This window comes from Marmota flaviventris, chromosome 10 (genome assembly GCF_047511675.1).
Source record: "Marmota flaviventris isolate mMarFla1 chromosome 10, mMarFla1.hap1, whole genome shotgun sequence".
NCBI classification, from domain to species: Eukaryota; Metazoa; Chordata; class Mammalia; order Rodentia; family Sciuridae; genus Marmota; species Marmota flaviventris.
In genome coordinates this window covers 104,915,070-104,942,529 of record NC_092507.1, presented here as the reverse complement: position 1 = coordinate 104,942,529, position 27,460 = coordinate 104,915,070, and the positions used below count along the sequence as shown (strand labels likewise).

Below are 27,460 nucleotides of genomic sequence, written 5' to 3'. Positions count from 1 at the left end.
TTACAGTTCAACAATCATCTTAGAAAATGTTTTCTGAATGTCTCCATATTTCTTTGAAACTATAGGTTAACTTGCACATTGAAATTTATTTATGGCACATATCATTCTAGCGTATTTGTCAGTGTGCTTGGCTGCCTCTCAATAACTAATTTTTATCTAAGAATATATTCTTAGTATGTAGAAGAAATAGTAATATTAAAAACAATACCCTATTCTCATTCTCTAATTGTAGTGCACTTCAGTCTTTTTCTTCCATCCTCCTTTTGTTTTATCTCAGGTCAACAGGACATACTGCTGTGGCACCTACCGGGCAGGTCCTATGCGACAGATAAGTCTTGTTGGAGCAGTAGATGAAGAAGTTGGTGATTATTTCCCAGAGTTCCTTGATATGTTAGAAGAATCACCATTTCTGAAAGTGAGTATTAATTCAAATTATTAAAGTTCTGATCATTACTTAGGTGAACACTTTAAAGTTAACCGCGTCTATTAAAAATAAAACCTTGCCTATTAAAATTAAATTTTATGCAGTGTTTTGGATAGAAATGTTTAAAAAATACTAGTAGAACATACTTATTTTCTTTTATATAAATTTATATAAATTACTATGTAACGAACATTATATCATGTGCAAAAAAAAAGCTTTTTAGAATTTTTGTCTGGGTGAGAGATATTTACCCTATAAATGGTGTAAAATTTTTAAGAATGTGATTCATTCATCTGATTTCTAGATGACTTTGCCCTGGGGTACACTTTCCAGCCTCCGACTACAATGTAGGTCCCAGAGTGATGATGGGCCTATAATGTGGGTAAGGCCAGGAGAACAGATGATCCCTACAGCAGATATGCCAAAGTCACCCTTCAAAAGAAGACGGTAAACATTTATTTTTCTCAAATAAGCAAAACTACTTTTTTTTTGTTTTAGTTGGTTGCTTATAAAATGATTGAGACCTAAGCACAGTTTGAAAACCACTTGTCTGGATTATTTAAGTAAATCTAATGGTGAGTTCCTTAATCCACTCTCTCTGTATCCAGTCATCAGCATGAGGCGGCATCCTAAACAACTAATTTTTACTTCTTTTCTTCAAACCCAGGTCCTGTCTGCAGGATAAAAGATCAAACTCTTTAGTGTGATATACAAACATCTTTCATAATCTAGCCCCAGTGGTACTTCAGTATCTGCTTCTCAAGTCTTCTTTAGCCATAGTAAATCCAGTTTTCAAACCATGGCCCTTCAATACTTTTTGTACTCACTTAGAATCACATCCCTTACCACATCTTCCTTTCTACCAGCAAACTCTTAATAAGTTTCAAAACAACTTAGATGTTACCTCCTTTGTAAAGCTTTTCTTTGTTCCTTTAGACAATTAATTGGGGCCTTCTCAGTGCGCCTGCAACATTCTATTCAATAATGATCTATTTATATATATATATATTTTTTTTTTTTTAAATAAATCTTTTTTATTTTTTTAGAGAGAGAGAGAGGGAGAAAGAATTTCAATATTTATTTTTCAGTTTTCGGCATACACAACATCTTTGTATGTGGTGCTGAGGATGGAACCCGGGCCGCACGCATGCCAAGCAAGCGCGCTACCGCTTGAGCCACATCCCCAGCCCCTATATATATTTTTTTAATGCTAAATATTGAGCTCCAGTACAGGGACTGTTTTATTCATCTCTGTCCTCATGATAGATAGTAACTAATCAGTATTTGCTGAATGAAACTAATAATGTGCTGTAATATAGAGCTTTGATAATTCATATTGTGCTAATGGTATTTTGTGTATCTACAAATGTAGATTAATTCATTCTAGTGCTTTGAAAAGTCTTATTTAATAAGACTGAAAGTGATTTATATCTGCTTATACTATGGAAGTAGCAACTCAAAATAGGGGCCCCAAAGTAAATTTTAATGAACTAGTTTAAACCTTAATTTAAACCACTGGAGAATGATACTTGAGCTAAGTATAGAAGAATACAATAACAAGGTACATGAAAATATTTTGTACAAAACTATGAGTACAGAGTAGAAGTGTGGTAAAACCTAGCAGTTAATCAGGATTTATTTAACTAATTCTTCTTCATTATAAATTGCTTCCGACTTTTCAGTATAAATAGTATCTTGACAAACATTACTTTTGTGCCAGAGCCAGTTTATACCTGTTCATGGGGGCATCACCTCCTGATTCTACATGGAATGCTATTATATTAAAGCCTGGAGATTGACCATGTTGGGAGTGTTTATACAAAAAAATTAGCAAATCATCTACTAATCAGCCACCTTCCCCTCCCCACAGCCAGATGTTAAACATGTATAACATACCACCGATTAAAGATGGATAGGTTGATGGTAGTTGATAAATATGTATCTTTGTGCATATGTATGTTTGTTTTCTTAGTAGAAATTTCTAAAGGCTTCAAAGTATACACATTTCTAGTGGATTTCCAGAAGTGTACCAATTTATATTCCTATCCGTATAGTAAGACAGTATCATTTTCTGCACATCCCCTACTAATTTCTTTTTTTTTTTTAACTTTGTTGACATGATCAAACAAAATTGTCTCATTTCAGTTTATTTTTCTTTGTTATTTCTTTCTTGATGATTCCCTTTTAATTTCCTTTACATTTCTAAAAATTTTAATTTGTTATATATGACAACAGAATGCATATTACACAATTTATATTACACATATAGAGTACAGTTTTTCATATCTCTGGTTGTACACAAAGTAGAGTCACATCCTTCATGTCTTTATACATGTACTTACGGTAATGATGACCATTGCATTCCACCGTCTTTCCTACTCCTATGCCCCTTCCCTTCCCTCCCCTTCCTTTATCTACATTTTTATTGATGTGTTTTTCTTTATTGTTTGTTTTTTGTAAAAATTCTGTGTATATTATGACTATGAACCTTTTTGTTTTATCATTGCAAGTTTTTTTCTTTTAACTTCAGTTTTTTTTCCCCTTACCCTCAAAAATTTTGTTTTTATATAGTCGGCATTATGAATCTTTTTCTCTGAGGTTTCCTGTAATAGTAGGCTTAAGAAAGGCTTTCCTCTAATATTTAATATTTAATCTACCTAGAATTGGCTTCCATATAGAGGAATAATTAGGCAGCTGGACCAACATCATTAATAATATATTGTTTCTTCACTAATCTAAGCTACCATCAGATTTTACCTCTATTGGGATTAAGTATTCTTTTTTTTTTTTAATATTTATTTATTTATTTATTTTTAGTTATCGGCGGGCACAACATCTTTGTTTGTGTGTGGTGCTGAGGATCGAACCCGGGCCGCACGCATGCCAGGCGAGCGCGCTACCGCTTGAGCCACATCCCCAGCCCGGGATTAAGTATTCTTAAGTGAAGCATTCAAAAACACTTTGAATTAGGATGAATGAATTGGAGTGTAAATACCAACTTTGTCTTTTTGTGTATTGTAATTAAAATTTCTTGTTGCTAAAAATAGTGAAAAACTGCCTAGTTATCAAGGGCATTGCCCATGAAGATATTTTGATTTATGAATGCTATAATTAAAGAAATGTATGCTTAGAGTTGTAAAGAAATTAAATAGAATAGTAGGGCTTATAATGAAAAATCTTGCCCATCTTTCCTTCCCAAAGGCAAATGTATTTTTACTATAGGCAAAACCCATTTATTTATAATGCATTTTTTTACTCCTTTTCTTTTTTTCCCCCTCTTGAAAGGCCCTGTCTGGTGTTGACTCTTTGGTACATGGATATTTCTTCCTTTGAGTTGTTCTGAATAGTAAGATGACCCCTGCTTTACCCCCTTCCTCCCAACTTCTTTCTGTTAACTCTACTTACATACATTGCTGAGGTAGAATCATTCTGTTTTAAAATAATAAGTAGAATTGGAAAACAAGTAAGTGGCAATTATGATATTATGGGTAGATATATTTACTGCAGATCCAAGTGGGCTCAAAATTAATTAATCAAATGTTCCCGTGTTATATTTTCATTCAAAGGAAGAATATGCAGAATAATCTTTCTTTCAGAATCTAGGTATTCAGCCATTTGCCTATAATCCCAGTGGCCCAGGAGCCTGAGGCAGGAGGATCGAGAGTTCAAAGCCAGCCTCAGCAATTTAGCAAGGCCCTAAGCAGCTTAGTGAGACCCTGTCTCTAAATAAAATATTAAAAAAGGGCTGGGGATATGGCTTAGTAGTTAAGTGCCCCTGGGTTCAATTCACGGTATTCCCCCCCACCCCCGCCAAAAAAAAAAAAAAAGAATCTAGGTATTCAGAATCATGCCACTATTTGTTTTTTTATGTAGTTCATATTTTAAAATATTTTTATTGTTCTGATTTCCCTTAGCGTCGGATTTGACAGAGGGCATACACTTAACTGTATCTGAGGTATCTTCTAGTCTGCAGGCTAAGATGCTTAACTTTCTTCAGGAACCACAATGACTTTCTCATCTATTTAACTTTCTTAAATAACTTTTTTTTTTTGAGGGTGTTATTACTTACCTTGCTTTTGTTTATATGTCCTCAAGACATTTTCAGAATTTTTGTCATATGCTATCTGTTCTTACACATCAGTTTAGTTTTTTAAAAAATTTTTAATTGGCACATAATTGCCTATAAATATACAGTGTGATAATTCTAAACATGTAAATGATATGTCATGATCAAATGGGCCTAATTAGCATTTCTAGTTCCTCAAATTCTTATCATTTCTTTGTGTTGACAACCTTTGAACTCCTCTAGTTATTTTGAAGTATATAAATATTTGTGAACTGTAGTTTTACCCTTCTGTGATGTAGAACACTAGAATTTATTCTTCCTATCCAACTGATTGTACCCATTTTCTAATCTCTCCCTTCTTTTCACCTCTGGTGACCTATATTATTATTCTTTCAACTGTGAAATCAACATTTTTTTAGCTTCCAAATAAACACATTGATTTTTTTATATGAAAATCTTTTGGAGGTCTGTGTTCTCCTACATCAGTGTGAAAGGCCTGTTTCACAAGTATCAACCTAGGAATTCCATTTAATGCTTTCCTGCATTAATCTGTGGTCATCATCCTTCCTGCAGTAATCTGTGGTTCATTTCCTTTACTTGTTTGAAAGTATTATCAAGTAATATTCTAAGAAAAGGAGGGTATTCTGAGTTGTTATATATTTGAAAAAAATTTTTTTTGTCATTAAACGTGATTGTTAGTTTAGTTGGAGTCCATAGGCTATATTTTTCTTTATAGGTTTAATCATCTGTGTAATTTTTGTTCTTTTCTGGGTAATGTATTCTTTTTTCTTGTCTGAAAGTTTACAGCATCTTCTACCACTGGCAGTCTGATATATTTCAGTGCATGTTGGTTTGGGTCTTTCATTCTTATTCTTCATTTTTCTTTTTCTTTTTGAATCATGCTTTTTATTGTTTAGTAGGCCCTTAAATTTAAAGATTCGTGTCTCTTTTCCTTTCTGGGAATTTTTCTTGCTTAATTGCTTTGGTAATCCCCCGCCCCCTTTCCCTGAAACTGTTAGCTGAATAATAGATCTCCTGATTGGATTATTTTTCTTGTTACCTTTTCCTTTTGATTTGGGAACATTTACTTGATTTTTTGTCTTCTAACTTTTCTTTTGAATTTTAAAATTTTAACATTTTTATTTTGGTCTTTATCAATCTGCTATCTTCAGATATCGGGTAATGCTTACGTGACTTATTCAATGTTTTGGAATAAAGCATGGGGCTTATTGGAAGTTCTATTTATATTTCATTTAGGTTGTCAATAGGTAGGTTTCACTTTAAATAGGCATAAATATGGACATTAAATGGTATGTCCAAATGTCAGGATTATATTAGTTGTATTCATGTGGCAAAGTCAGTGTGTTTCCAGAAGAACATGCAGATTTTTTGTCTGAAATTTTATTAGGATGGTTTTGGCTATAAGCAACAACAAAAAAATTGACTCAAAGTCGTTCATAAAATAAAATGTTATCCTATGTATTAAGAAGTCTGAACAGGTTGGCTGTAGGTACTTTTCTTATATTTCTTTCTTAGGAAACTTCCCAGAAGACTCCTCAGTAGATTTCATACTATCAACTAGAATCAGTTCATATCCCTTCTTAAAGAAGTCACTGGCAATGGGAATGAGCTTATCATAATTTGCTAGAACTCATCCATATCTACCTCTGGAACTTGTAAATGAGACCACATATAGGATAGGATCAAATGCCTAATGAAAATCAAGATCTGTCAGAGAAATAAAGGGTAGGGAATTGTTGCTGGGAGTAGCCATAGTACGCTCCATGGAGGTAATGTCTGCTTGCATTTCTGCCTGCACAAGTGGCAAGTGACAGGATTATCTGGAGAACTGTACTATAATTCCCCTTTTCTCAGCTTGACTTTATTTCTGTTCCTTATTATTTTGCCTGGTTGTTTTTTGACCCAGGCTTCTCCAAGGTCTGTTTGGTAGGTCTTCTACCTTTTTGGTTGCTGATCCCCTCTTGTATATTCTAGGTCTGTGGTTTATCTCAGCATGGTTTTATTAGTCCAAGACATTGTAATCATTTTCTGTCATGCAGAAGATTTTTGATACTGCTCACTCCCTAATTCCTTTCTTTTTATTCATTCTTTTACTATCACCTCTAGATTGTTTTATTTAGAAAATTTTGAATACATTAAAAACAGAATATAGTAAACTTCCATGCCTTCAGTATCAACAGTTAATAACTCACAACTAGTTCTATTTCACCTATATTCCCATCAGTTCCCCCATCAAAACTCTTCCCAACATTATTTTGAACCATTTTACTTTCATTATAACATGGAAGGAGGTCTCATGGATGCCCCGTTGCCATGTTGAATTAAAGATCTAAGAGATTGTTTTAAGAATTAGAAAAGAGTTGGCTGAGGTAAAACTTAAACTTTGAATTATATTTTCTGTTGCTAGACATTCAAATGTTATATGTTCATGTACTCCATTTGGTTCTTATCAGATATACAGCTTCTTTTTTATGGGTATACAAGGAAAGGAAGGAAATTATATTAATCAATATAGTATAAATGCTAATGATCAAAATCATCCTACCCCTCTCAGCCCTAATCTTATTTTAACCTAGTATTTCAGCACCTTTTCACCTTATTGCTATTAATTTTTGCTTGTTTCCTTCTTGTTTCTCCTTACTTCATAATAAAATCAACTCTAGATCAATGAATGAAATTAAAAATCTCCAGTACCTACCTCGGACCAGTGAACCCCGGGAAGTCCTCTTTGAAGATAGGACAAGAGCTCATGCTGATCATGTAGGTCAGGGGTTTGACTGGCAGAGTACGGCTGCTGTTGGGGTTTTGAAAGCTGTACAGTTTGGCGAATGGTAAGTTAATGGAACTTAACTGTGATGTTGTCTAGGAAAATGGGGACTCTCTTTGAAAGACTGGGTAGAGACCATTCTTAAACTATATGGGAAGTTTAACATTTTTTAAATGTATGTCCATTACTATGAATTATAATCACATTATTGTGAAACAAATCTCCAGAACTTTTTTATCTTGTAGAACTGAAACTCTATGTCCAACAACTCACTCCCCTTTTCCCCCCTCATCCCTTGACTCTGGTAACTTTTTTTTTTTCTCCAACTCTTTTCAGTTGTTTGCATAAAGGTGTTATACTAGTCCAAATTAAAAGCAGATCCCAAATGGTTACATTATACAAGCTGTGAGGTTTTTAAACCTGTGACAAAGGACAGAAGGGAAATTCTACTCATTGCAAGGAAATCAATCCTAACTTAAGCTTCAGTGAGCCACAAGAACTTAAAACCCATGAACCTTCAGTTGCTCATCCTTAGCCAGTCCAGTCTTTATCAGGAACTGGCATATTTCTTGCACTGGTCACCCTGTATGTAGCTGAATTACTTCTCCATATTCTGGATACTCAATTATAGTGCCATCTTAAACATCTTCACTAATTTCTTTTTATTGTAATCATCATGATTCCTTGGACAGTAAAGATCTTCCTGACACTTCTCTTTTGAATTCTTATATGGATATAATCCCCAGTGCCAGCAGGAAGCAGGTCATCATCCTTACTTGCATCAGCAAGAGGGTCAAAAGAGTGAAGGTTCTGGATAGTGGGCATATGATTCCTTTTCCTTGGTGGAAACGGCCTGATGAAATCTGCTGCAGGAGAAGGCAGGTGGGGGTGGGCTGGGATAGTGGAGGGGCAAGGTGTCTGGAAGCCTAGGGGCTCAAGGTGGAGGCTGCTGAGTCCTTGGTGGTGGCTCAGTGACTGGCCTCTTGTAACTACTTTCTGTTTCTTTAAACTTAACTACTTGAATATCTCATAAAAATGGAATCATATAATATTTGTCTTTTTGTGACTGGTTTATTTTTCTTATAATGTCCTCAAGGTTCATCCATGTTGTAGCAAGTATTGGAATCTCCTTCCTTTTTAAGATTGAGTGCAGTCTACCCCACCCCACCTCCACACACACATTTTGTTAATTGATTAATAGATTCTTGGACTGCTTCCATCTTTTGGCTATTTGATTCTGGATGTGGGTGTACTAATCTCTCTTTCAATTTCAATTCTTTTGGGTATATACCCAGAAGTAGAGTTCTTGGATCATATGGTAATTCTATTTTTAATGTTTTGAGGAGCTGCCAAACTGGTTTTCATACTAGCTACACTATTTTACATTCAGATGGAACCCAATTTTAACAAATTCAGGACAAAGAAATGCAAATTAGTAAGAGAATTGCAAATTTATCTCATTTAGAATAAAACTGTTCTTTCTAGGCATTTAAAAAATTTTATAACAACTAATGTGATTTATTTTTTAGTTGTAGATGGACACAATACTTATTATTTATCTATTTATTTTTATGTGGTGCTCAGGATCGAATCCAGTGCCTCACACATGCGAGGCAAGTACTCTGCCACTGAGCCACAATCCCAGCCTCTTAATGTGATTTAAAAAAAAAAAATAATAATTTTGTTAGTTTGTTTTTATTTTTGAAAATTGATCTCAAGAAGCAAGAAGTTGTTGTACCTTGTATTTCTTTGCTAGTAGTAGCAGTTCCAGGAACTGGGAGACTAAAATTTGTCATTGCTTTTTGTTGTGGATGCTTATCCCTAAAACATTAATTTTTGTTAATAATAGGAGTGACCAACCTCGCATAACCAAAGATGTGATTTGTTTTCACGCTGAGGATTTTACTGATGTTGTACAGAGACTTCAGTTAGACCTCCATGAACCTCCAGTTTCCCAGGTAATAACCCTTGCTTTTTATTATTCTTTGTGTGAGATATTAAAAATAAGTATTCATACCCATTTTGAGTTTTGCCTTATAACTGGATACATAGGATAGTGAATTTAATTTTTCTTGGGGCTAGGGGAGGCACTAGAGACATCATTAAAACAATTTCCCAAGCAAAATGCTTGAGATCCTTTTAATCTTTGGGATGCCAGGTGGATCTGGAATGGTCAGAGGATCCAGGGTGCTCAGTTCTGGCCATGAGTTGTCTCACATGTTAACCTTATTGCACTGTGGGCCCTCAGCAAAAAGATTGAAAGAAACTAAAGGAGGAGATAAAATTTTGCCTTTATGTGAAGCAAAGAATACTGATATTTAGCTACACTTTCAAGTATTTTTTTAAATGATTCTATATAGGCCATCTCACTTTAACCTGCTCTTTGTTACTAGAGAGGTAGTGAAATGAGAGGAAAAATGTTTCCCAATAAAACATTTTAGAAAGTTAGTCTCATTTAGTATTGCTTAAATTGTTGTTTATAACACATTTTATCACTGTTTTCCTATGCCAATTATAATGCTTTATTTGAAAGAATTGTTACATATGTTAAAGTCTTATGTAACTTTTTGCCTTTCTTTAGTGTGTGCAGTGGGTGGATGAAGCTAAACTAAACCAAATGAGACGGGAAGGCATTCGTTATGCTAGAATTCAGCTATGCGACAATGATATCTACTTCATCCCTAGAAATGTTATTCATCAGTTCAAAACAGTGTCAGCAGTGTGCAGCTTAGCCTGGCATATAAGGCTTAAACAGTACCACCCTGTTGTGGAAGCCACTCAAAACACAGAAAGCAATTCTAACATGGACTGTGGTTTAACTGGAAAGCGAGAATTAGAAGTTGACTCCCAGTGTGTGAGGATAAAAACTGAATCTGAGGACACATGCTCAGAGATGCAGCTTTTGACAACTGCTTCATCGTCCTTCCCATCTTCATCAGAACTTCACCATCTACAGCAAGATCAGAAGACTCAGCCTATTCCAGTTTTAAAGGTGGAAAGTAGACTAGACTCTAACCAGCAACACAATCTGCAGGAACATTCAGGCACTCCTGTGTGACATGTACATATTCAAACACATTTTTTAACTTTTTTAAATTTTGATGTGAAGTTATAGTTTTATAACTGGCTTAAGTTAAGTTTTATTGGAGAAATCTTGCCTATAATTCTATAAAGAGAAATGACATTCCACAAATGTCAAGCATATCTTTTTTACACAGATTATGCAAAGAGTTGTATCTTATCCCGTTAGTACAGTATGTAATAGTGGGTCTGCTGCTACTTTCTGTTTTAAGGTGTGAGGTAACAATTCAATCTCTTCTTCAAATCAAAATGAGAATTCTCTGGAATAACAGATTTAGTTCCTAAATTATTACTTCCCTTAATTTTATCTTGCCTTGCCTCTTGCCATGTTTGCTGTTTCTATGATAGAAATCGGATTTATCGTTTAGTACTGTGTCTTTATGGCACATATTCAGTTTCTTCAGTAAAAATGGCATGGGTTGCAGGAGAATTCCTGCATCTGGTACATGGGCAAGTAAGTTATTTTGTTCCAACCACAAAGAACAAGTAGTGTCTAAGGAAAATTCAGTGGCTCTCTGGTTTCTTAACAAAAGAGAAAGCACAGCACTTTCTGATCCAAACTGTCTTTTTTTGTATCTGTTATTTAAAGCCCAGTGGATATTTCAATTAAAAAAAATCTAAAGATAAATAGTCCTTGGTCATTCATTATCCATGGTTCATTAATCTCTTCTAGAATATATGGTAACTATGGAAGATATTTTGGGTAAACAAAATAATGTTGATATGATATTCTCTTATTCCACTTCCTAGCATCCTCACATTTCTTGTGGTTACTTTTGTTTCCTAAACTGATCACAAATATCAAAGTTAGATAATGATATCAATTTTTCTGATGAGGCTGCCATATTTTGAGCATCAAACTTAGGAAAAAATATTCTTGTGACTTGGCGTCAATCTCTTCATGCTGAATATCTATTTTCGAGACACTTTATAGTTTTAACTGGTGAATGAATAACTGGGTTTATTTACACTTACCTCTATGTTGCTATTTTCTAATAAAGAATATGGCACTAGACTTCATCCTAGAGTTGGAGGTAGCCTAAATTTAGCTTAGTGCCTGAGTATTTAATTTTTTTCTTTTTTCAAACAGGCACAGTTCATATAGCTAGTGTGGTCTTAACTTTCCATTTTAGAATGTTAATGTGATACACATTATACTTTCTCTTAGTTAGTAATACAGTAGGCCTTGTTTTTATTGAAGAGTATTCCCCACACCTAAGACCAGATTCTTGTATCTACCTGGTTACAGTGCAATTTGAAGTTTTTTGTTTTTTTTTTCCTGGATGGTGAAATTTGAAATATTTACATTAATATAGGCAAAAAAAAAAAAAAGATGCTGCTTTATTATGTCTGTCACCATGAAAACTTAGCTGCATCTTTTGAAATATCGGATATGAATTTTCTCTAAAATATTCTGAAATAGGTTAAATCTTATATAAATATTACTTTGTGCAATATTGTTGTGTAGTTAAATGCATATTAGCAAAGTATAGAGGTCACTGTGTAAACAGATAGAAAAGTAACCATCAGCAAATACTACAGTGATTAGTTAGAATCTGTATTATTCCTTATATATATGTATATGTATGTATTCTCTGTTACAAAGGATGAAGACAAATAGGGAAACATTTCAATGTAAACCATTTATGAATTGGAAGTGATGTTGGTTTTTAGTTATCTTTGTAAATAAGGTAATTAGAATGATATGAAAGGTAATGTGATTATTGCAGGGGTGTTTTTAAATCCTGTGTATAAATTCTAGGGTAAATTCTAGTTTATCAAGACTAGTTTTTAAGGGACCTTTGAGGGTGTTTTTGTTATTTTGGGGGGAAGGGGGTTAATCACAAAGTGTGTGGATTTGGGTTATTTCTTATTTTTATTTTTCTGTCCAGAAGAATTTCATAGAGCTTTACCAGGCTGTGCAAAAGTAAAATTCTTCTCAGGCAACATTTGCTTTTTAAAATAATCATGAAGAGCAAGGTTGTTAAAGCAAAAAGTTTTTATTTTTGTTTCTCTTGTCTTCCAAGATCCGATTTCCCCATTTCCCACTTGCCATCCAGCAGATGCCATCTGTCATCTAAGCTGGTCATTACTAATAAACAAGGAGACTGTCTCCTGACAGCCAGCACTGTGTGTAATCACTCAGGAACCAGCGGATCTGCAAAGACCTACAATCAAAAGCAAATCCCCGTTTTCCTTTTATAAAACATTCTACCCTCACCTCCAATATAAACACATTAAAGAATATAAAAAATGTTTAAAAATTATGTACTAATAAATTCATTGTATGTTAGAATTGCAATAGAATGAAGAGAAACATTTAGCTAGTAATGTATCTGGAAACTGAATGTCCTATGTGAGTATTAGATTTTGATAGCATGCTTTAAAGACTGATGAATATAAAAGCAGAAGTTTTAAGCTTCTTACTGCTTTCAAAACTGTATCCTAGTTTAGTGATACAAATGATTGCAATTTTCTGAATCATTAAATTATTTGGTTTGGTGGAGTGAGGCATGAAGCAATCTGGCGTCTTCTGATTTGTAAAGTAGTGATGGCAGTGAAGTTGTAATTGAAATTTAAGCTGAGCTTCCTTTTTGGTATATTATCCTTTGTGCCAACTCTTGAGATTACTTGCAGAATGTGGCTATACATTTTAGTACTTTGTGGAGCGGAGGGATATTTTGAAAATGTGCTTATAGAAAGACCTAATAAATGAATATTCCTAACAGTGAATAGAATGATTTTATGGTATCTATTAAAAAGGATAAAAGTCTTCCCCTTGCCCCAGAAATCATTCTATAATTACCAAGATATGCTAGGAGTACGATTATGATTTTAAGTGTTATCCCAAATTCATAAAGCAATAATAATAAAAACCTATGTATTAGTTCCCTCCTCCAAAGTTTTAACTCTTTTAAAAAATATATCCCTAGGTTTAATTGTACTTTTAATTTGCTTATTTAGTACTTAAAATTTGTTTAACTGTCCATCATTTTCCATTATTTTGGAAAGTGCCCTGTCCCCACAGAGACAGTTGGACTATTGGTTGACTAATATTACAAGCTCTTGTAGGGGGAAAATAGGGAGCTTATTAAATGAAATTCTTTACTAAACTTTAGAAAAGATATCTTGCATCATCAGTCTTAATAGGCATAAAGGTTATAAAGACTGGAGAAACTTTTGCTTATTGCCTTTCCCTGTATAAATATTATTGTCTAGACTGAAAGATAATATAGAAAACAAGACTCCAAAATCCGTGGAAATATATTCTTAGTGAATATATTCTTGATCATTAATATAATCCCATTATATTTTCATCTATATTTGCCATTAAAATTTATTTGCATTTATACTTTTAGGATAATTGAGTTTATGTCTTCAATAAGTCTGTTTCATCATTACTATAGGTTTTTTTAAAAAGAACCTTTCGGTAGCACATGCCAGAGGTTCACATTTGCGCTAAGTTTTATGTTTTAAAACAGGTTGTAGCTGTATTTATTGGTCATGCGAGTAGAGGAAATGCACAGTACATGTTTTTCTTAAGTGCATAAAGGACTTGTCCTCATCTGAAAGTTTTTTGCTTTAAAAGCAAGTACCTCTCCATAAATACTATGCCCTTCCATTTTCTTCATAAATTTTTTAAGATCCACTTGTGCATGTAGTTGAGACCACTGTCTCTTAAAATATAGCACTTTTCAATTCTCTCTAAAGAAATACTTATGTACTACTTCTATCACATGTTGTAAATTTTCATGTAATAGTGTTTCTGTGACTAAACTCCATTTTGATTGGCAGCTAAGACTTTTTTTTCCTGTGGCTTTAATTTATCTAAGAGGTCTTTGCATATAGATGAAATGTATAATTTGCCTGGCGGACTATTTGCGTTGTGTGGCCTTAGTTTGTTTATTGACATTAACAAGTGTTTTAAAAGGTTTTTAATGAATAGTCTTAAATCTAAATTTGTGTGAATAATAATCCTTTTAACAGTGCTTTTTTGTAGCTGTCTTAAGTGTGTTAAATTGTTAAGCTATTTCTTTGTAAAATAGGACAATGGAATGCATAGAGGTTTTTTTTTTTCCTGTAAAGTATTTTTTTAATAAACAAAGTCTGATTTGTCCTTTACTTATGTTTCAGCACAAAATGAACAGCACATGTGAATTCTAGATACCTGGACCATGTATTTATAGTACTGACACCCTTCCCCCTTACCCACCCCAACCCCACCCATTACACACACTAGCTCTATTCTGCTGTAGTATTATTCATATTTTTTTAAAGGAAATCTTGGACTTTTATTCCCCCCCCCCAAAAGGTCATAAATATTAGGAGAAACCCATCTATATTGAGATGAAGAAAAATTATGCTTGTGATGTGGCAGGACTCTTGCTTGAATTGGTTTATATATATTTATTATTTTTTGGTACTGGAGATTGAACTCAGGAGCACTACCACTGCCACATCCCCAGCCCTATTTTGTATTTTATTTAGAGAGAGCGTCTCACTGAGCTGCTTAGTGCCTCGCCATTGCTGAGGCTGGCTTTGAACTCAATCCTCCTGGGATTTCAGGTGTGGGCCACTGTGCCCGGCTGGTTATGTATACTTATGAGAAGACAATCTTAGATTTCTATTTGTAGATATTCTTGAAAATGCCTGAAGACAGTGCATAGACTTTTCAGATGAGCTGTGTGACACGAAATGGTTCTTTTATCCCCATCGGTGTTTGTCTGAACTTCTCTTTAATTGTAGTCCTAAGCACTGATAGCTCTTGGTTCTGATTAGGAAAGGAAATTGAGAGGAATGTTTTTGGAGTAACTGTTGTGGGCCAGGCACTTTACATGAAGTTATCTCATTTAATTCTCACAGATTTTAGTAGAAAGTTAACTCTGTAATTACAGATGAGAAAACAGGCTTGTTAGGTTGAATAAATTGCCTAAAATCACACAGTTCAGATCAAGGATTCGAGTGCAGCTCTGGGTTCAAATCCCATGCATGCTAAACAATGAAGTATTATTGCTATTAATGTTATTTAGGTCTTAAAAACAAATGTGAATCTTTATTAATCTTTTTTAGTCAAGCCTTTTGCCTTGAAACTAGACAGAACTGTTAACACTCAACTCTAAGGAAGGGAAAAGCTGACAAGGGGCAAAAGCAGTAGGAAACCATCACCGATGTGCTGGTGAAATAATTAAAAAAGATTAAGCCTGTGGGAGTTTAGTCAATTTTATTCCTTAGTAAAATGGAGATAACTTTCATTTTTACACCTATTGAACAGACCATAAGAACATCTACACAATGTTTAATACAGTACCTCTTAGGCTTTCTCCAGTGTTAGCTATTAGCTTTACCTGCCTCAAATGCTCCGTGCTGCAAATAGGCCAAGAACAGAGCTTCAAAAAGAGAATGGCCCTTAAGGGTTAGCTATTTATGGCAGGTGGGGAAAATAGATGGGGAAGAGGAGGAAAGCTGCTTGAAACCCTACCAGCGTATCTACATACTTAAGGACGCAATCGTTCTTTCTGTGACCTTTATCAAACTGCTTGAATTTTTAACCTGCCGCCACCTTCCCTAATTCTGGAAAAAGCCTTCAGCAGATTCCTAAGCCTGTGTCTTCCCTAATCCTTGAGCACCAGAAAATAGCAGTTGAGGGGCTGTAGAGGAAGACAATCACCGAGAGGAAGCCTGTCGGGCTCTGCGTCCCAGGGCTGCGTAGTAAATTCACAAACATTCGTTCATTGAACAAATGTGCAAGGCTTGTGTCAGGCCTCAGTCTGACCTCGTGGAGACCGCAGCCCACTGGCGAAAGCCGATATACGCAATGAAACAAACGTAAGTACTACAAATACACGAACTGGAAACCTAGAACATGGGAACCGACTTCCCACAGATCCATGGGTGGGAAAGTCGTTTTTGAGGAAATGATTTTTAAGTTGAGACTTGAAGGGTGACCTAGGGGAGCTGGTCTTGGCCACGGATCGCAGCGTAGCTCCGCAGTCCCTCCGTCCCGCCTCTGGACCGAGGCTCTGCAGGGAGGCCGGACGCCGGGGGCGGAGCCACCGCGGCAGCTGTAGCCGGAAAGCGGAAGCCCAGGCCAGCGGCGCTGTGGTCTGCAGAGCTGTTCTCGCCCAGCTCTCCGCCGGCTGAGTCACCGCCCGGCCGGGCCGGCCCGGCCTAGAGGGGACGCTCGCCGTCGCCGCCTCCTCCTGCCGCTCCTCCTCCAGGGCCCTGGGCCTTTGCACCTGTCTTTTACAGCCCAGCACCAAAGCTTTTGCCGTTGCTGTAGTGACTGGCGGCCTAGCGAAGGCCCTTCCTTTTTTATCCCCTTCATTTTCCAGCTCATTCTTTGCTTATTTTATGGCCCGTCCGGCGACCTCCTAGGTCGGGCTTGGAGGTGCAGTGTCTGTGTCAACAGACTGCTCTCCTCTGCGCGCAGGGCGGCCGGCTGCCTCCGAGGCCCGGGCGGCCGCCGCGGTCTCCATGGTAACGGCCCCGCCGGCGTCTCGGCCTCGTGGGGAAGATGCGGCCTGCCGGGCCCGCCGCCTCGCCCCCGGCCTCACGACCCGGCCGGGGCCACTGAGGAGGAAGGTCCCGGCCGCCGGCCAGCCGGGCAGCGAGCACCAGGTGAGAGCCCGACGCCGGGGGTCGGGGACGGGTCAACTGCGGCGATCTCCCTTCCCTCCTTCCCCTGCCTCCGCCGCCGTGGACACCCTGGCGCAAAGTATTGCAGAGGATCCTGCGCGGGTTTGTTGTTTGGGTTCCTCTCCGCTGGCAAAGAGCCAGAGGAGAGACTGCGGTTTATTGGAGTGACTGAGAAGTAGTTTCAAGTCTACCCAAACTGGGAGAGTAACCTTCACCAAAGAGACTCACCGACTGGGTTTCCTTCATTTTCAGTGAAATCCCACTCTCTGGCTGGAGACACAGATGGCCTCAAATGAGAGAGATGCTATATCGTGGTATCAAAAGAAGGTAATATCAGTCATTTTAATTTGTGAAGCATACTTCCTGCAGAAAGCTCCCCACAAAGAATATCATGGTACTTTCCCTGGAGTTTGGTAATGCCGGGTATTCTTACACCGTATCTCAACACCAAGGGGAAAAATTGATGTACAAGGTCATGATAAAACCAGTTCCAAGTCTCAGGATAAGATTTTCAAGGCACCATCTTTCTCCAGGATGCACACACAAGCCACAGCAATACTTTGAAAGTTTGCTTATGATTAACCTTTTTTTTTTTAATTTTAATTTTTTTTCTTTTTTAAACGACATGAATGAAGCCTGTATCTGTAGGGCTCATATCGGTACTATTGTCTTATTGAGCTGTCCCTTATCTTTTATTCCTCTCTGGTATTCCTACTGATGTTTTCATTAAGAATTGGAAATGTCTTTGAAGATAATATCTAATTTGAAATATTTTGGTTATTGCTTTCTAACTAACATTTAGATGCAGCTGTTAAAGATTTTTGAAGGGAGTAATCCTTAAAAGTATTAATTTAGCCAGGCACTTGGCAGCATGTCTCTGATCCCAGCAACTCTGGAGCTTGAAGCAGGAGAATCCCAAGTTGGAGGTCAGCCTTGGCAATTTAGTGAGACCCTGCTCAAAATAAAATTTAAAAACAGGCTGGAGGTGTAGCTCAGTGGTAGAGTGCCTCTGGGTTCAGTCCCTGGTACCACACATACACAAAAAATATTAATTTATTCTAATTCTAAAAATCATAAACATTTTCCAAACATCATAATGATACTTAATAGATTCATAACTTTTGAGGCTTGACTTTAAATACAAGGATTGCCTTTGCATCATTTATAAGCCTGCTCCTTATTTCAGATTGGAGCATATGATCAGCAGATATGGGAAAAGTCAATCGAACAGACTCAGATTAAGGTAAATTGATTTCTTTGATTCTAGCTTTATTTTACTGCATTAATGTGAAAAGTGGATATTTTTTACTTTTAAAAAAATTTGCACTTATCCACCAAGTATGGTATTCTTTATTTTTAAGTTTATAAGAAAAACAATGGAGCACGCCTAATGATAAAATGACTGTTGACATGTGACCTCAGTAGCAAATCTCCCATATAAATGGGACTATGGTTACTCAGCTCTGGTCAGTTTTTAATACATGGCGATTCAGGTCCAGTATTGCCAGAGTGTCAGATTTTTCAAGAGAAGCTGAAAATGTGTATTTTTAGGTTAAATATCCAGAAGAAAGTGGTGGTTCTCTTCCTTCTCCTCCTCTTCCTCCTCCTCTTTTTCTTCTCTGTCTTCTTCATCATCACTGTGCAAGCCAATAAAAATCCCTTTTTGGCCTGAATCCAGCCTGTGAGCACCCATTTTTTTGATCACTGGTTTAGAGTATGGCATTTAAGTTTTTCAGGTTCTTAAACTTTTTTGTATACTATTCTTAAAACTGAGCAGATAGATTCTTATGTTGTTTCATGCTAATCAAGAAAAACAGATGCCAGTTTATTACTTTTTAAAAGGGGAGAGAAGGGCTTAAATAATCTAATATATCAAAGTAATTTAATATACCAAAGTCAGTTTTGTCGGGCTAATGACGAATATCGATGCTGGTGCAAATTAGTCATCAAATTGTTGCTTGGTAGCCAGATGGAATTGGACAGTCTAAATGGGGGAAAGCTAGTTCTCCAAAGAATGTATCTCTCTACTGACATTAGTACTTAAATCTACATATTCAGGGTCTTGCTTCCAGATTCTTGTTTTTGGATTGTGTTTTAAAAGGTTTGTTGTAGACCCTTTATTTACACTTCTTAAAAAACAGGGGTGGGGTGTGGCTCAGAGGTAGAGCACTTGCCTAGCATGTGTGAGTCACTGGGTTCCATCCTTAACGCCACATAAAATAAAAATAAAGATATTGTGTCCACCTACAACTAAAAAATAAATATTTTAAAACAATGGATGGATATGACTTAATAGTATACTAGGACTTTTAAAGCTCTTTGGTGAAGTGCATTTAACCAACACTTAAGTGCATTTCTTCATATAAGCCAATCAACTAGAAAACTGAACTACATGGTACCCGTGGCTAACTTCATAGTTTTGTACAGGCCTTGATTATATTAATGGGAGATAGGTTTACGATTGATAAAAACATAAATTTTATTTTATAACTCTGTAAGCTTTATCCTATTATTTTGTGAGGCTACATAGTAACAATAAATACAGTGTAATGGGAAGAGCTTAGAACTGGGTGTTAGATTTTGTTTTGTGACCTTTAGCTTTGTGATCTTGAATAATTAACAGTAGTTTATATGGATTTTGGGTTCTTATCCTTAAAAGGGTTTTACTTCTTGCTATGGAGTAAGGAACCTCTTTTCCCTACCCAATTTTGATTTTCTCATTTGATACATATCTTCCTTTTGTTAACCTGTCTGTGTTCATAGTCCTCAAAGGCAGGAATTATGTCTGTATCCCTCACTTAGAAATCTTGATTCATACTAGGAACTTAGTGTCTATTTCAGTATTTAATTGATTTCCATCCATTGTGCATATTTTCATTCATTGTTTTCTCATAGGGTAATCTAACATCTCCTTAATGTATACTTTTTAATCTAGCAGCAGTGGAAAGAATGAAATTAAAGCCAAAATAAAATTTTACTGAGCTACTTAATATGCACACACATACCAGTTGCTAAGAATACAGTGAAAAAGATATATGGGGTTCTTGCCTTCCTGGGTTTCACGATCTAGTGGTGATGGGGAAAAAAGCCAAGATACTTTTAAAGTGTGTTTAGTTAGGTCTTAGTCTATAATTTGGTCAATTTTTTCCTATTTAATGTAATTTAAAGGTATGTTCATACAGCTGGGTATGGTGACACATGCCTGTAATCCCAGCAGCTTGGGAGGCTGAGATAGGAGGATCACAAGTTTAAAGCCAGCCTCAGCAAAAGCAAGGCACTAAGCAACTCAGTGAGATCCTGTCTCTAAATAAAATACAAAATAGGGCTGGGGATTTGACTCAATAGTCAAGTGCCCCTGAGTTCAGTGCCCCCGGTACCACCACCCTCAACAAATAATAATTTGTTGAGTACCTGCCTTTTATGTGTCAGCAGAAACTATGTCTACATAAGGGTGAACAACAATGCTCATTTTTTCTTTTCATGCAATTTGTGGTAAAGTGGGAGAGAGAGAGAGAAAGCAATAAAATTCTGGCAAATCAAATACAAAAACACATCAAAAAGATCGTGCACCACAATCAAGTGGGATTCATTCCATGAATGCAACGTTGGTTCAACATACGGAAATCAATAAATGTAATTCACCACATCAATAGACTTAAAGATAATACTCATATGATCATCTCAATGGATGCAGGAAAAGCATTTGACAAAATATAGCACCCCTTTATGTTCAAAACACTAGAAAAACTGGGGATAACAGGAACATATCTCAACATCATAAAGGCTATCTATGCTAAGCCCCAGGCCAACATCATTCTAAATGGAGAAAAATTGAAGGCATTCCCTCTAAAAACTGGAACAAGCCAGGGATGCCCTCTTTTACCACTTCTATTTAACATAGTTTTTGAAACACTGGCCAGAGCAATTAGACAGATAAAAGAAATTAAAGGGATACTCATAGGAAAAGAAGAACTCAAATTGGCACTATTTGCTGATGATATGATTCTATACTTAGGAGACCCTAAAAGTTTCACCAGAAAACGTCTAGAACTAGTAAATGAATTCAGCAAAGAAGCAGGATATGAAATCAACACCCATAAATCAAAGGCATTTCTGTAAATCAGTGATAAATCCTCAGAAATATAAATGAGGAAAACTACCCCATTTATAATAACCTCAAAAAAAAATACTTGGGAATCAACTTATCGAAAGAGGTGACAGATCTATATAATGAAAATTACAGAACCCTAAAGAAAGAAGTCAAAGAAAACCTTAACAGATTGAAAGATCTACCTTGCTCTTGGATAGGCAGAATTAATATTATCAAAATGACCATACTTCCAAAAGCACTATACAGATTTAATGCAATTCCGATCAAAATCCCAATGACATTCCTCATAGAAATATATTTATATAATTTCATAATTAGAAAATCCTAAGGCATCTACCAAAAAATTACGAATTGATGAGTTTGGCAAAGTCTCAAGAAACAAGGTCAGTATATGGAAATCAGTTACTAGCAGTAAGTAATCAAAAAAATGTAATTAAGAAAACAATCCCTCTCACAATAGCTTCAACGAGAATAAAAATACTTAGGAATAAGCTTGACATAGAAAGTGAGGACATGTACCCTGAAAATAAAACAGTGTCAGAGAAACTGAAGATCCAAATAAATAGAGTAACATTTCATTTTCATGATCTAAAAGACTGAATATTATTAAAATGGCTAGTCTCTCCTATTATATCTATATGTGCAATATAATCCCTTCAAAATTCTGGCTGTATTTTTTATTTTTGGTAGAAATTGATAAGCCAGTATAGAATGCAAAGGATATAAACATTTTTAAAAAAATGTTACAGAGTTGAATGATTTACATTATGTAATCTCAAATTATTATTATAAATCTGTAGTGATCAAGATAGAAGGTATTGGTATAAATAATAAATTGATGGAACAGAATAGAAAATCTAGAAATAAATCCCTGCTTTTTGGAGAAGTTGACTTTTGACAAAGATGCCAAAGCAGTTCAGTGAAGGAAAAAGAAATTTTTCAATAAATGGTGCTAGAACAACTGAAAACCCACAATATAAAAATGAACTTTGAAAAAAAAAAATTAACTTTGATTCTTACCTTATACCATACACAAAAATCATTTAAAAAGGATTATAGATTTAAGTGTAAGGACTAAAACTGTAAATTTTCTAGAATAAAACTTTGTCACCTTGGTATAGGCAAGATATTTCTTAGAAACACATCAATAAAAGAAAAAAAATTGATAAAATGGATTTCATCAAACTTTAAAACTTTTTTTTTTTTTTTCAAAATGTATTATTAAAAAAAATGAAAGACAGGGCTGGGATTGTGGCTCAGTGGTAGAGTGCTCGCCTAGCATGGGCCGGACCCGGGTTCGATCCTCAGCACCATATAAAAATAAAGGTATTGTGTAGTGTCCATCTACACCTAAAAAATAAATATTAAAAAAAAAATGAAAGACAGTACAGGCATGGTGGCATGCACTTGTAGTCTCAGCTATTCAGGAGGCTGAGAAGCAGATCGATTACTCAAACCCAGGAGTTCAAGGTCAGCATACACAACACATTGAGACCCTGTCAAACAAAACAAAACAAAAGCTACAGTCAAATTCTGCACATACTGGAGTGTCTGTATCCAGAATATATAAAGAACTTAGTACCCCAGTTTAAAAATAGGCAAAACATTTGAACTGACATTTTTACCAAAGTAAATAAATAAATAATGGTCACATGAAAAGATGTTCTACATTATTAAAGAAGTTATTAAGGAAGTACAAATTAAAACCACAATGAAATATAACTATACTCCTGTTAGAATAGTTAAAATTCAAAAGATCAACCATACCAAGTGTTGACAAGGACACGGAGAAACTAGGACTCTTGTATACTGCTGGTTTGCATGGAAAATGGAAAATAGTTTGACAATTAAATATATACTTCCCATATTACCTAGCATTTTCACCCAGGTACCAAAGTAAAAACAAACACATGCAAATGCTCATAGAACTATTCATAATAGCTGAAAAATTGAAAAAATCCAGATGTTGATCAACCAATTAATGGATAAATTGTTATATCCATAAAATGGAATATATTTCAGCAATAAAACCTATGAATATATTCTACAAGGTGAGAGAACCTCAAATATATTATGCCAAGTGAAAGGAGGACCCAGACACAAAAGACAACTTGCTATTTGTGTTTGTATGAAATTTTTAGAAATACATAAGTATATACGACAGATCAATGGTAGCTTGTTAATGGCAGGTAGGAACAGGAATTTACTGCCAACAGCTGCTATGATTTGGATATGGTTTGAGTATCATCCAGAGTTTCATGTTGAAATTTCATCCCCAATATGAGGTATTAAGAGGGTGGAAATGTAGTCTGACTGTGGTGTTTAAAGGGGGGCTTTTCAGATTAGGTAAAGCCATAAGAAAGGAGCTGCCATGAGTGATTCCTGGTGGCTTTATAAGAAAAGAGGGAGAGAGACCAGATGAGACATGTATACATCCATGTTTTCCTTGTCTCTTGCCATGGAAAATCCTGTGCTTCCTCAGGGCAGCCAACAAGAAGGCCATCATCTCCAGATATGGCCCTAGACCTTACAACTCCAGAACTGTGAGCCAAAATAATATTATGTAAATTATACCCTAATAAAACTATTAAATTCACACCAGTACCAAGGAAAAAATCATAATGTAGTACACAAGTTTATGCAAACAATAAAAATTCTCTTCTAAAATTTGAGAATATATTAAAATCCAAAGTCTGTTGGTTTTAAAATGAGCAAAACATTCTAATCTTTTTGAATTTTTTTTTTTTTGCTGTGTTTTCTAATATTAGAACAAAACCACTGTTTGAAAATGACTTGATTTTATCCTTAGAAACTAAAAAAGGCTAGTCAAGCTCAGAGGCTATTTTAGCTATATTATTTATAGTGTTTTGTTTCTTAAGCTGGATGCTGGATATATGACAAATGAGCCTCCTCATTAAAGATGACAGTTTGAATATGTGCATTAAACAACATTTGATCTCTTCCTGAAACCCCTCTAAAATTACAACAAATAAAAAAAAAGATATCAGTTCGCAGGGGGCTGAGAGTGGAAGAAAAGACTATAGTAAATGAGAGCTATTGGTGTAATTTTGAAAGATGAACAGTGAAGAAAGTAAAAGTCTTTAAGTATCTGTAGTAAAGAAGTTTGGTAAGAAACTACTAAAACCCCGTGTTTAAATTCTGAAAGATGGGAATTAGTTGTCTCAAGTAAATCTGCAGGAGAGAGGCGGAGCTGAAAATAGGACTATCTGAGTACATATGTAGGGGCAATAGATCTACCTCCAGATTTATTTCCTAATCCCACATAGCCACATAGTTCCCCTGAGAGGGAGGAGTGGCCAGAGGGCAGAAGAAAAGGTGGACATGATAAAGGCATGACATATACATGTATGTAAATATTGCAGAGAGACTAATTAGTTTGTACAGTTAATATATGTTAATAAATAAGAGTAAGGAACTTGCAAAATAGTTTGGTATCACCACCATAATATTAAAACAATGTATTTTCTAATTGTGTCAGTAAGACAATATAGACAATACACTTAAAGATGGCAAGTACAAGACAGCATTCTAATTTCAGATGTTTTTATTGATACTTAGAAATACTTTGAGAAATAAATGAAAACAGAAGGTAGAGATTTTTTTAAGTTTTTTTCTTCAATAGTAAGAAATGAATGGATAGCATCTGAAATTGAAGAAAACACTGTAAATATTTTATTTAGAAATAAAGAAAAAAATAGCCAGGAAATGGGAATCAAGGGTGAGGATGGTTGAGGCCAGAGTTATTTTTTATTATTATCCTTGTAATGAGTATTGCTCTAATAAAAATAAAGATTAGTTTTAAAAAGTACCCCTCGAAAACATATTAAATGAAGTTACCTGAGTAATAGCAGATGTGTGTGTGTGTGTGTCCATATATTTCTGTGATTTGGATATGGTTTGAGTGTCATCCAGAGTTTCATGTTGAAATTTCCACACGACATAGGTAGATACAGAGATATGAATGTATAGGTTTATTGACTCTACCAATACCCTTTATACCAGTGGCAAAAGCAGATCTAATTATCATTTAGGCATGAGCTTTCATGTCAGATAGACTTAACTGTGTGATACTAATTTTTTAAATTACATGCACTCTGCCTATATGTGCAGTACCTTCCTATGGGAGAATTCAACCACTTTGGTTGGCCAGTGGAATGTGAGCACAATGTGGCCTGCTTGGCATGGCTCAGTCCTGTTCCTTGTCTTACTTTTCATATTCAGTGAATGGCTTTAGAGTTTTTGTTTGTTTGTTTGTTTGTTTTGTTTTGTGGTGGTGCTGGGGATCAAACCCAGGACTTAATGCATGCTAGGCAAGTGCTCTACCACTGAGCCACATCACCAATCCTTTAGAGTTTTCCTGTGGCTTCATATTCATACTAATCACATATTTTCAGTTACTCATTTTTCTAGTTCTTACTAGCTAAATATCTTTTGTTTGTAAGTGCTTTTCCCAGTTCATGCTTCTAATTGGCTGCTCTGACCTATACCTAGTGTCTGTTCTCCTCTAGTTGATAAACTACTACCTCTGGGCAAATGTAGCTGGAACCCTTCTTGGTATGCTTGTTCTGAAACCATACTCCTAGCACAGCTGTGATCTTCATAGTGTGACTTCTGGTTGCCTTTCCAGTTTGCTTCCTTCACCCATTTCTTGTTCCCTTTTTGTTTCTGCTCTGTGCTTTAGGCCTCCTGAACTTTCTTCAGTTCTTGCCACCATTTCTCTTACTTCTGGGTCCTCTCATATGCTTTTCTTGATTTCCCCTTTTTGCTAAGTTTTGAAAATTCTTGCACATCTATCCTTCAGTTCTTTGTTTAGATATTACTTGCCTTTGGAGGTCTTTGACTTCTTGAATGTGAGAAGGTGCCCTCTATGCTCCTTCCTGTGTTGCTGTAATTGCCGTGTGCTTGTTTTGTTGTTCATCATCTGCCCTAGGTCAGGGGTGAATTCTCTTTTTTATGCCAGACAGTGTAGTAGTTTTGATTCTTTTAATGGCAATAAAATGAAATGTTCAGCCCACTAGGAAATAGGTATTATAGGGTTTCACTTGACTTTAATTCCCTGTTAAATACAAAGTCAATAATATTGTTACAATAACTTCAGTGTCTTTGTCTCTCTACTTAAAAGAAGGAACTTCATTCGGGTACTGAGCTCCTGATGATATTGCATAGTTATGTTGGGGCTTAATAACAAGTGACAGCTGAGTATGGCCTCCAGTTGGGGTCCTCAGAGAAGTTCCAGGCTGGCACTTAGGCAACTAGTATAGCAGTATCCAGAATTTTGCCTTGGGCTTCTAGGATAAAGGTTGTGGCCCATAAGGAAATCCACTCACAGCTCTCCAGATGTTATTCCTATTAAATTTTCAAAGTCAAGCTGTCTTGTTTGATCTTAAACAAAACCTCTTTCTTTATTGATTAGGGATGCATTTTTACCATAGAGTGAAAGCAGGATAATGTCATGGTTAAGAACACATCCTTTGGAATGTAGATGCCTGGGTTGGAATCTCTGTGCCTGGGTTTTTCATCTATAAGGTGAGGATAACATAGGTATATATCTCACAGGACAGCTGTAAGGATGAAATGGCTTAAAGAAACTAATATAAATATTTGTAAAGTGCTTTAAATAGTTCCTGGTTCTTGCTTCTTCCAATTATACATATTACACGATGTGTAGGATACAGCAAGGAATCTAAAACAAAAGCATGCCGTATGTTTCTCTCTGTTCAACATATACAAAAGTATATGAGTTCCATCTCTTTAGGGAAGAAAAAAAGGTAGGGGAGATTCAGGGCATTTTCCTAAGAAACCCTCATAGATTTGGCTTTATTATTTGTTTTCCTTTCTATACTGTGCATTCTTTGAAGATAGAGCCATGTTTTGAGTTACTTATTATTTTATGTTTAATAAGTAGAGAAGCTGGCATAAAAAAGAAGCATGTTGAATATTTGTTGACTATTTTTGTTGCTAAGGGAGGTTTGCATACTTTGGTATTTACCTCTAGTAAATGTTAATCCTAATTCTATAATGTTATAGGTAAAAAGTGTAAAAAGTGAAGAAAGTAGAAAAAATATTTTGGCTCTAAAGTGAAAAGCACTTGAAGCTCCTTTATTTAGAATGCTGTATTTCCACCACATTAACGTATATTTGAATATCCCATGCATCCTACTTTTGCACTAAAGACAGTTTAGTGATAAATGATTTAAAAATTTTTTTCATTTAGTTCTTTTTTTAAGAAAATTGTTCTTTTTAGACTTACATGACAGTAGAGTGTATGTTGACATATACACACACGGAGTATAATTTATTCTGATTAGGATCCCATTCCGTGGTTGTACAGGA

At 35.6% G+C, this 27,460-nt stretch overlaps 2 protein-coding genes, 1 non-coding gene and 1 pseudogene across 7 annotated transcripts in view; 2 read left to right on the top strand and 2 right to left on the bottom strand.

The window, feature by feature from the left end:
* Rsbn1 (round spermatid basic protein 1) overlaps window positions 1-14,481 on the top strand; it is a 49,353-nt gene extending 34,872 nt beyond the window's left edge. For both annotated transcript variants that reach the window (XM_027940260.2, XM_071618214.1), the window contains 5 exons: window positions 278-415; window positions 729-871; window positions 7,175-7,342; window positions 9,128-9,236; window positions 9,860-14,481. In XM_027940260.2, coding sequence (XP_027796061.2) covers window positions 278-415; window positions 729-871; window positions 7,175-7,342; window positions 9,128-9,236; window positions 9,860-10,336 — 1,035 coding nt within the window. In that variant the 3' untranslated portion in view covers window positions 10,337-14,481. The remainder of the gene's footprint in view (window positions 1-277; window positions 416-728; window positions 872-7,174; window positions 7,343-9,127; window positions 9,237-9,859) is intronic.
* LOC114096718 (eukaryotic translation initiation factor 1 pseudogene) lies at window positions 7,779-8,103 on the bottom strand (annotated as a pseudogene).
* A 2,045-nt stretch (window positions 14,482-16,526) lies between the features above and the next one.
* The window catches only part of Phtf1 (putative homeodomain transcription factor 1), a 49,536-nt gene continuing 38,602 nt past the window's right edge, over window positions 16,527-27,460 (top strand). For all 4 annotated transcript variants that reach the window (XR_011708908.1, XM_071618213.1, XM_071618211.1 and 1 more), the window contains exons 1-3: window positions 16,527-16,977; window positions 17,248-17,322; window positions 18,182-18,238. Coding sequence is in view for 3 of the 4 variants with exons in the window: in XM_071618213.1 (XP_071474314.1) it covers window positions 17,278-17,322; window positions 18,182-18,238 (102 nt within the window). In the remaining variant the exon portion in view is untranslated. The remainder of the gene's footprint in view (window positions 16,978-17,247; window positions 17,323-18,181; window positions 18,239-27,460) is intronic.
* Trnaa-agc (transfer RNA alanine (anticodon AGC)) lies at window positions 25,396-25,467 on the bottom strand. Its single transcript has one exon. It is a non-coding gene; the product is annotated as a tRNA-Ala (tRNA).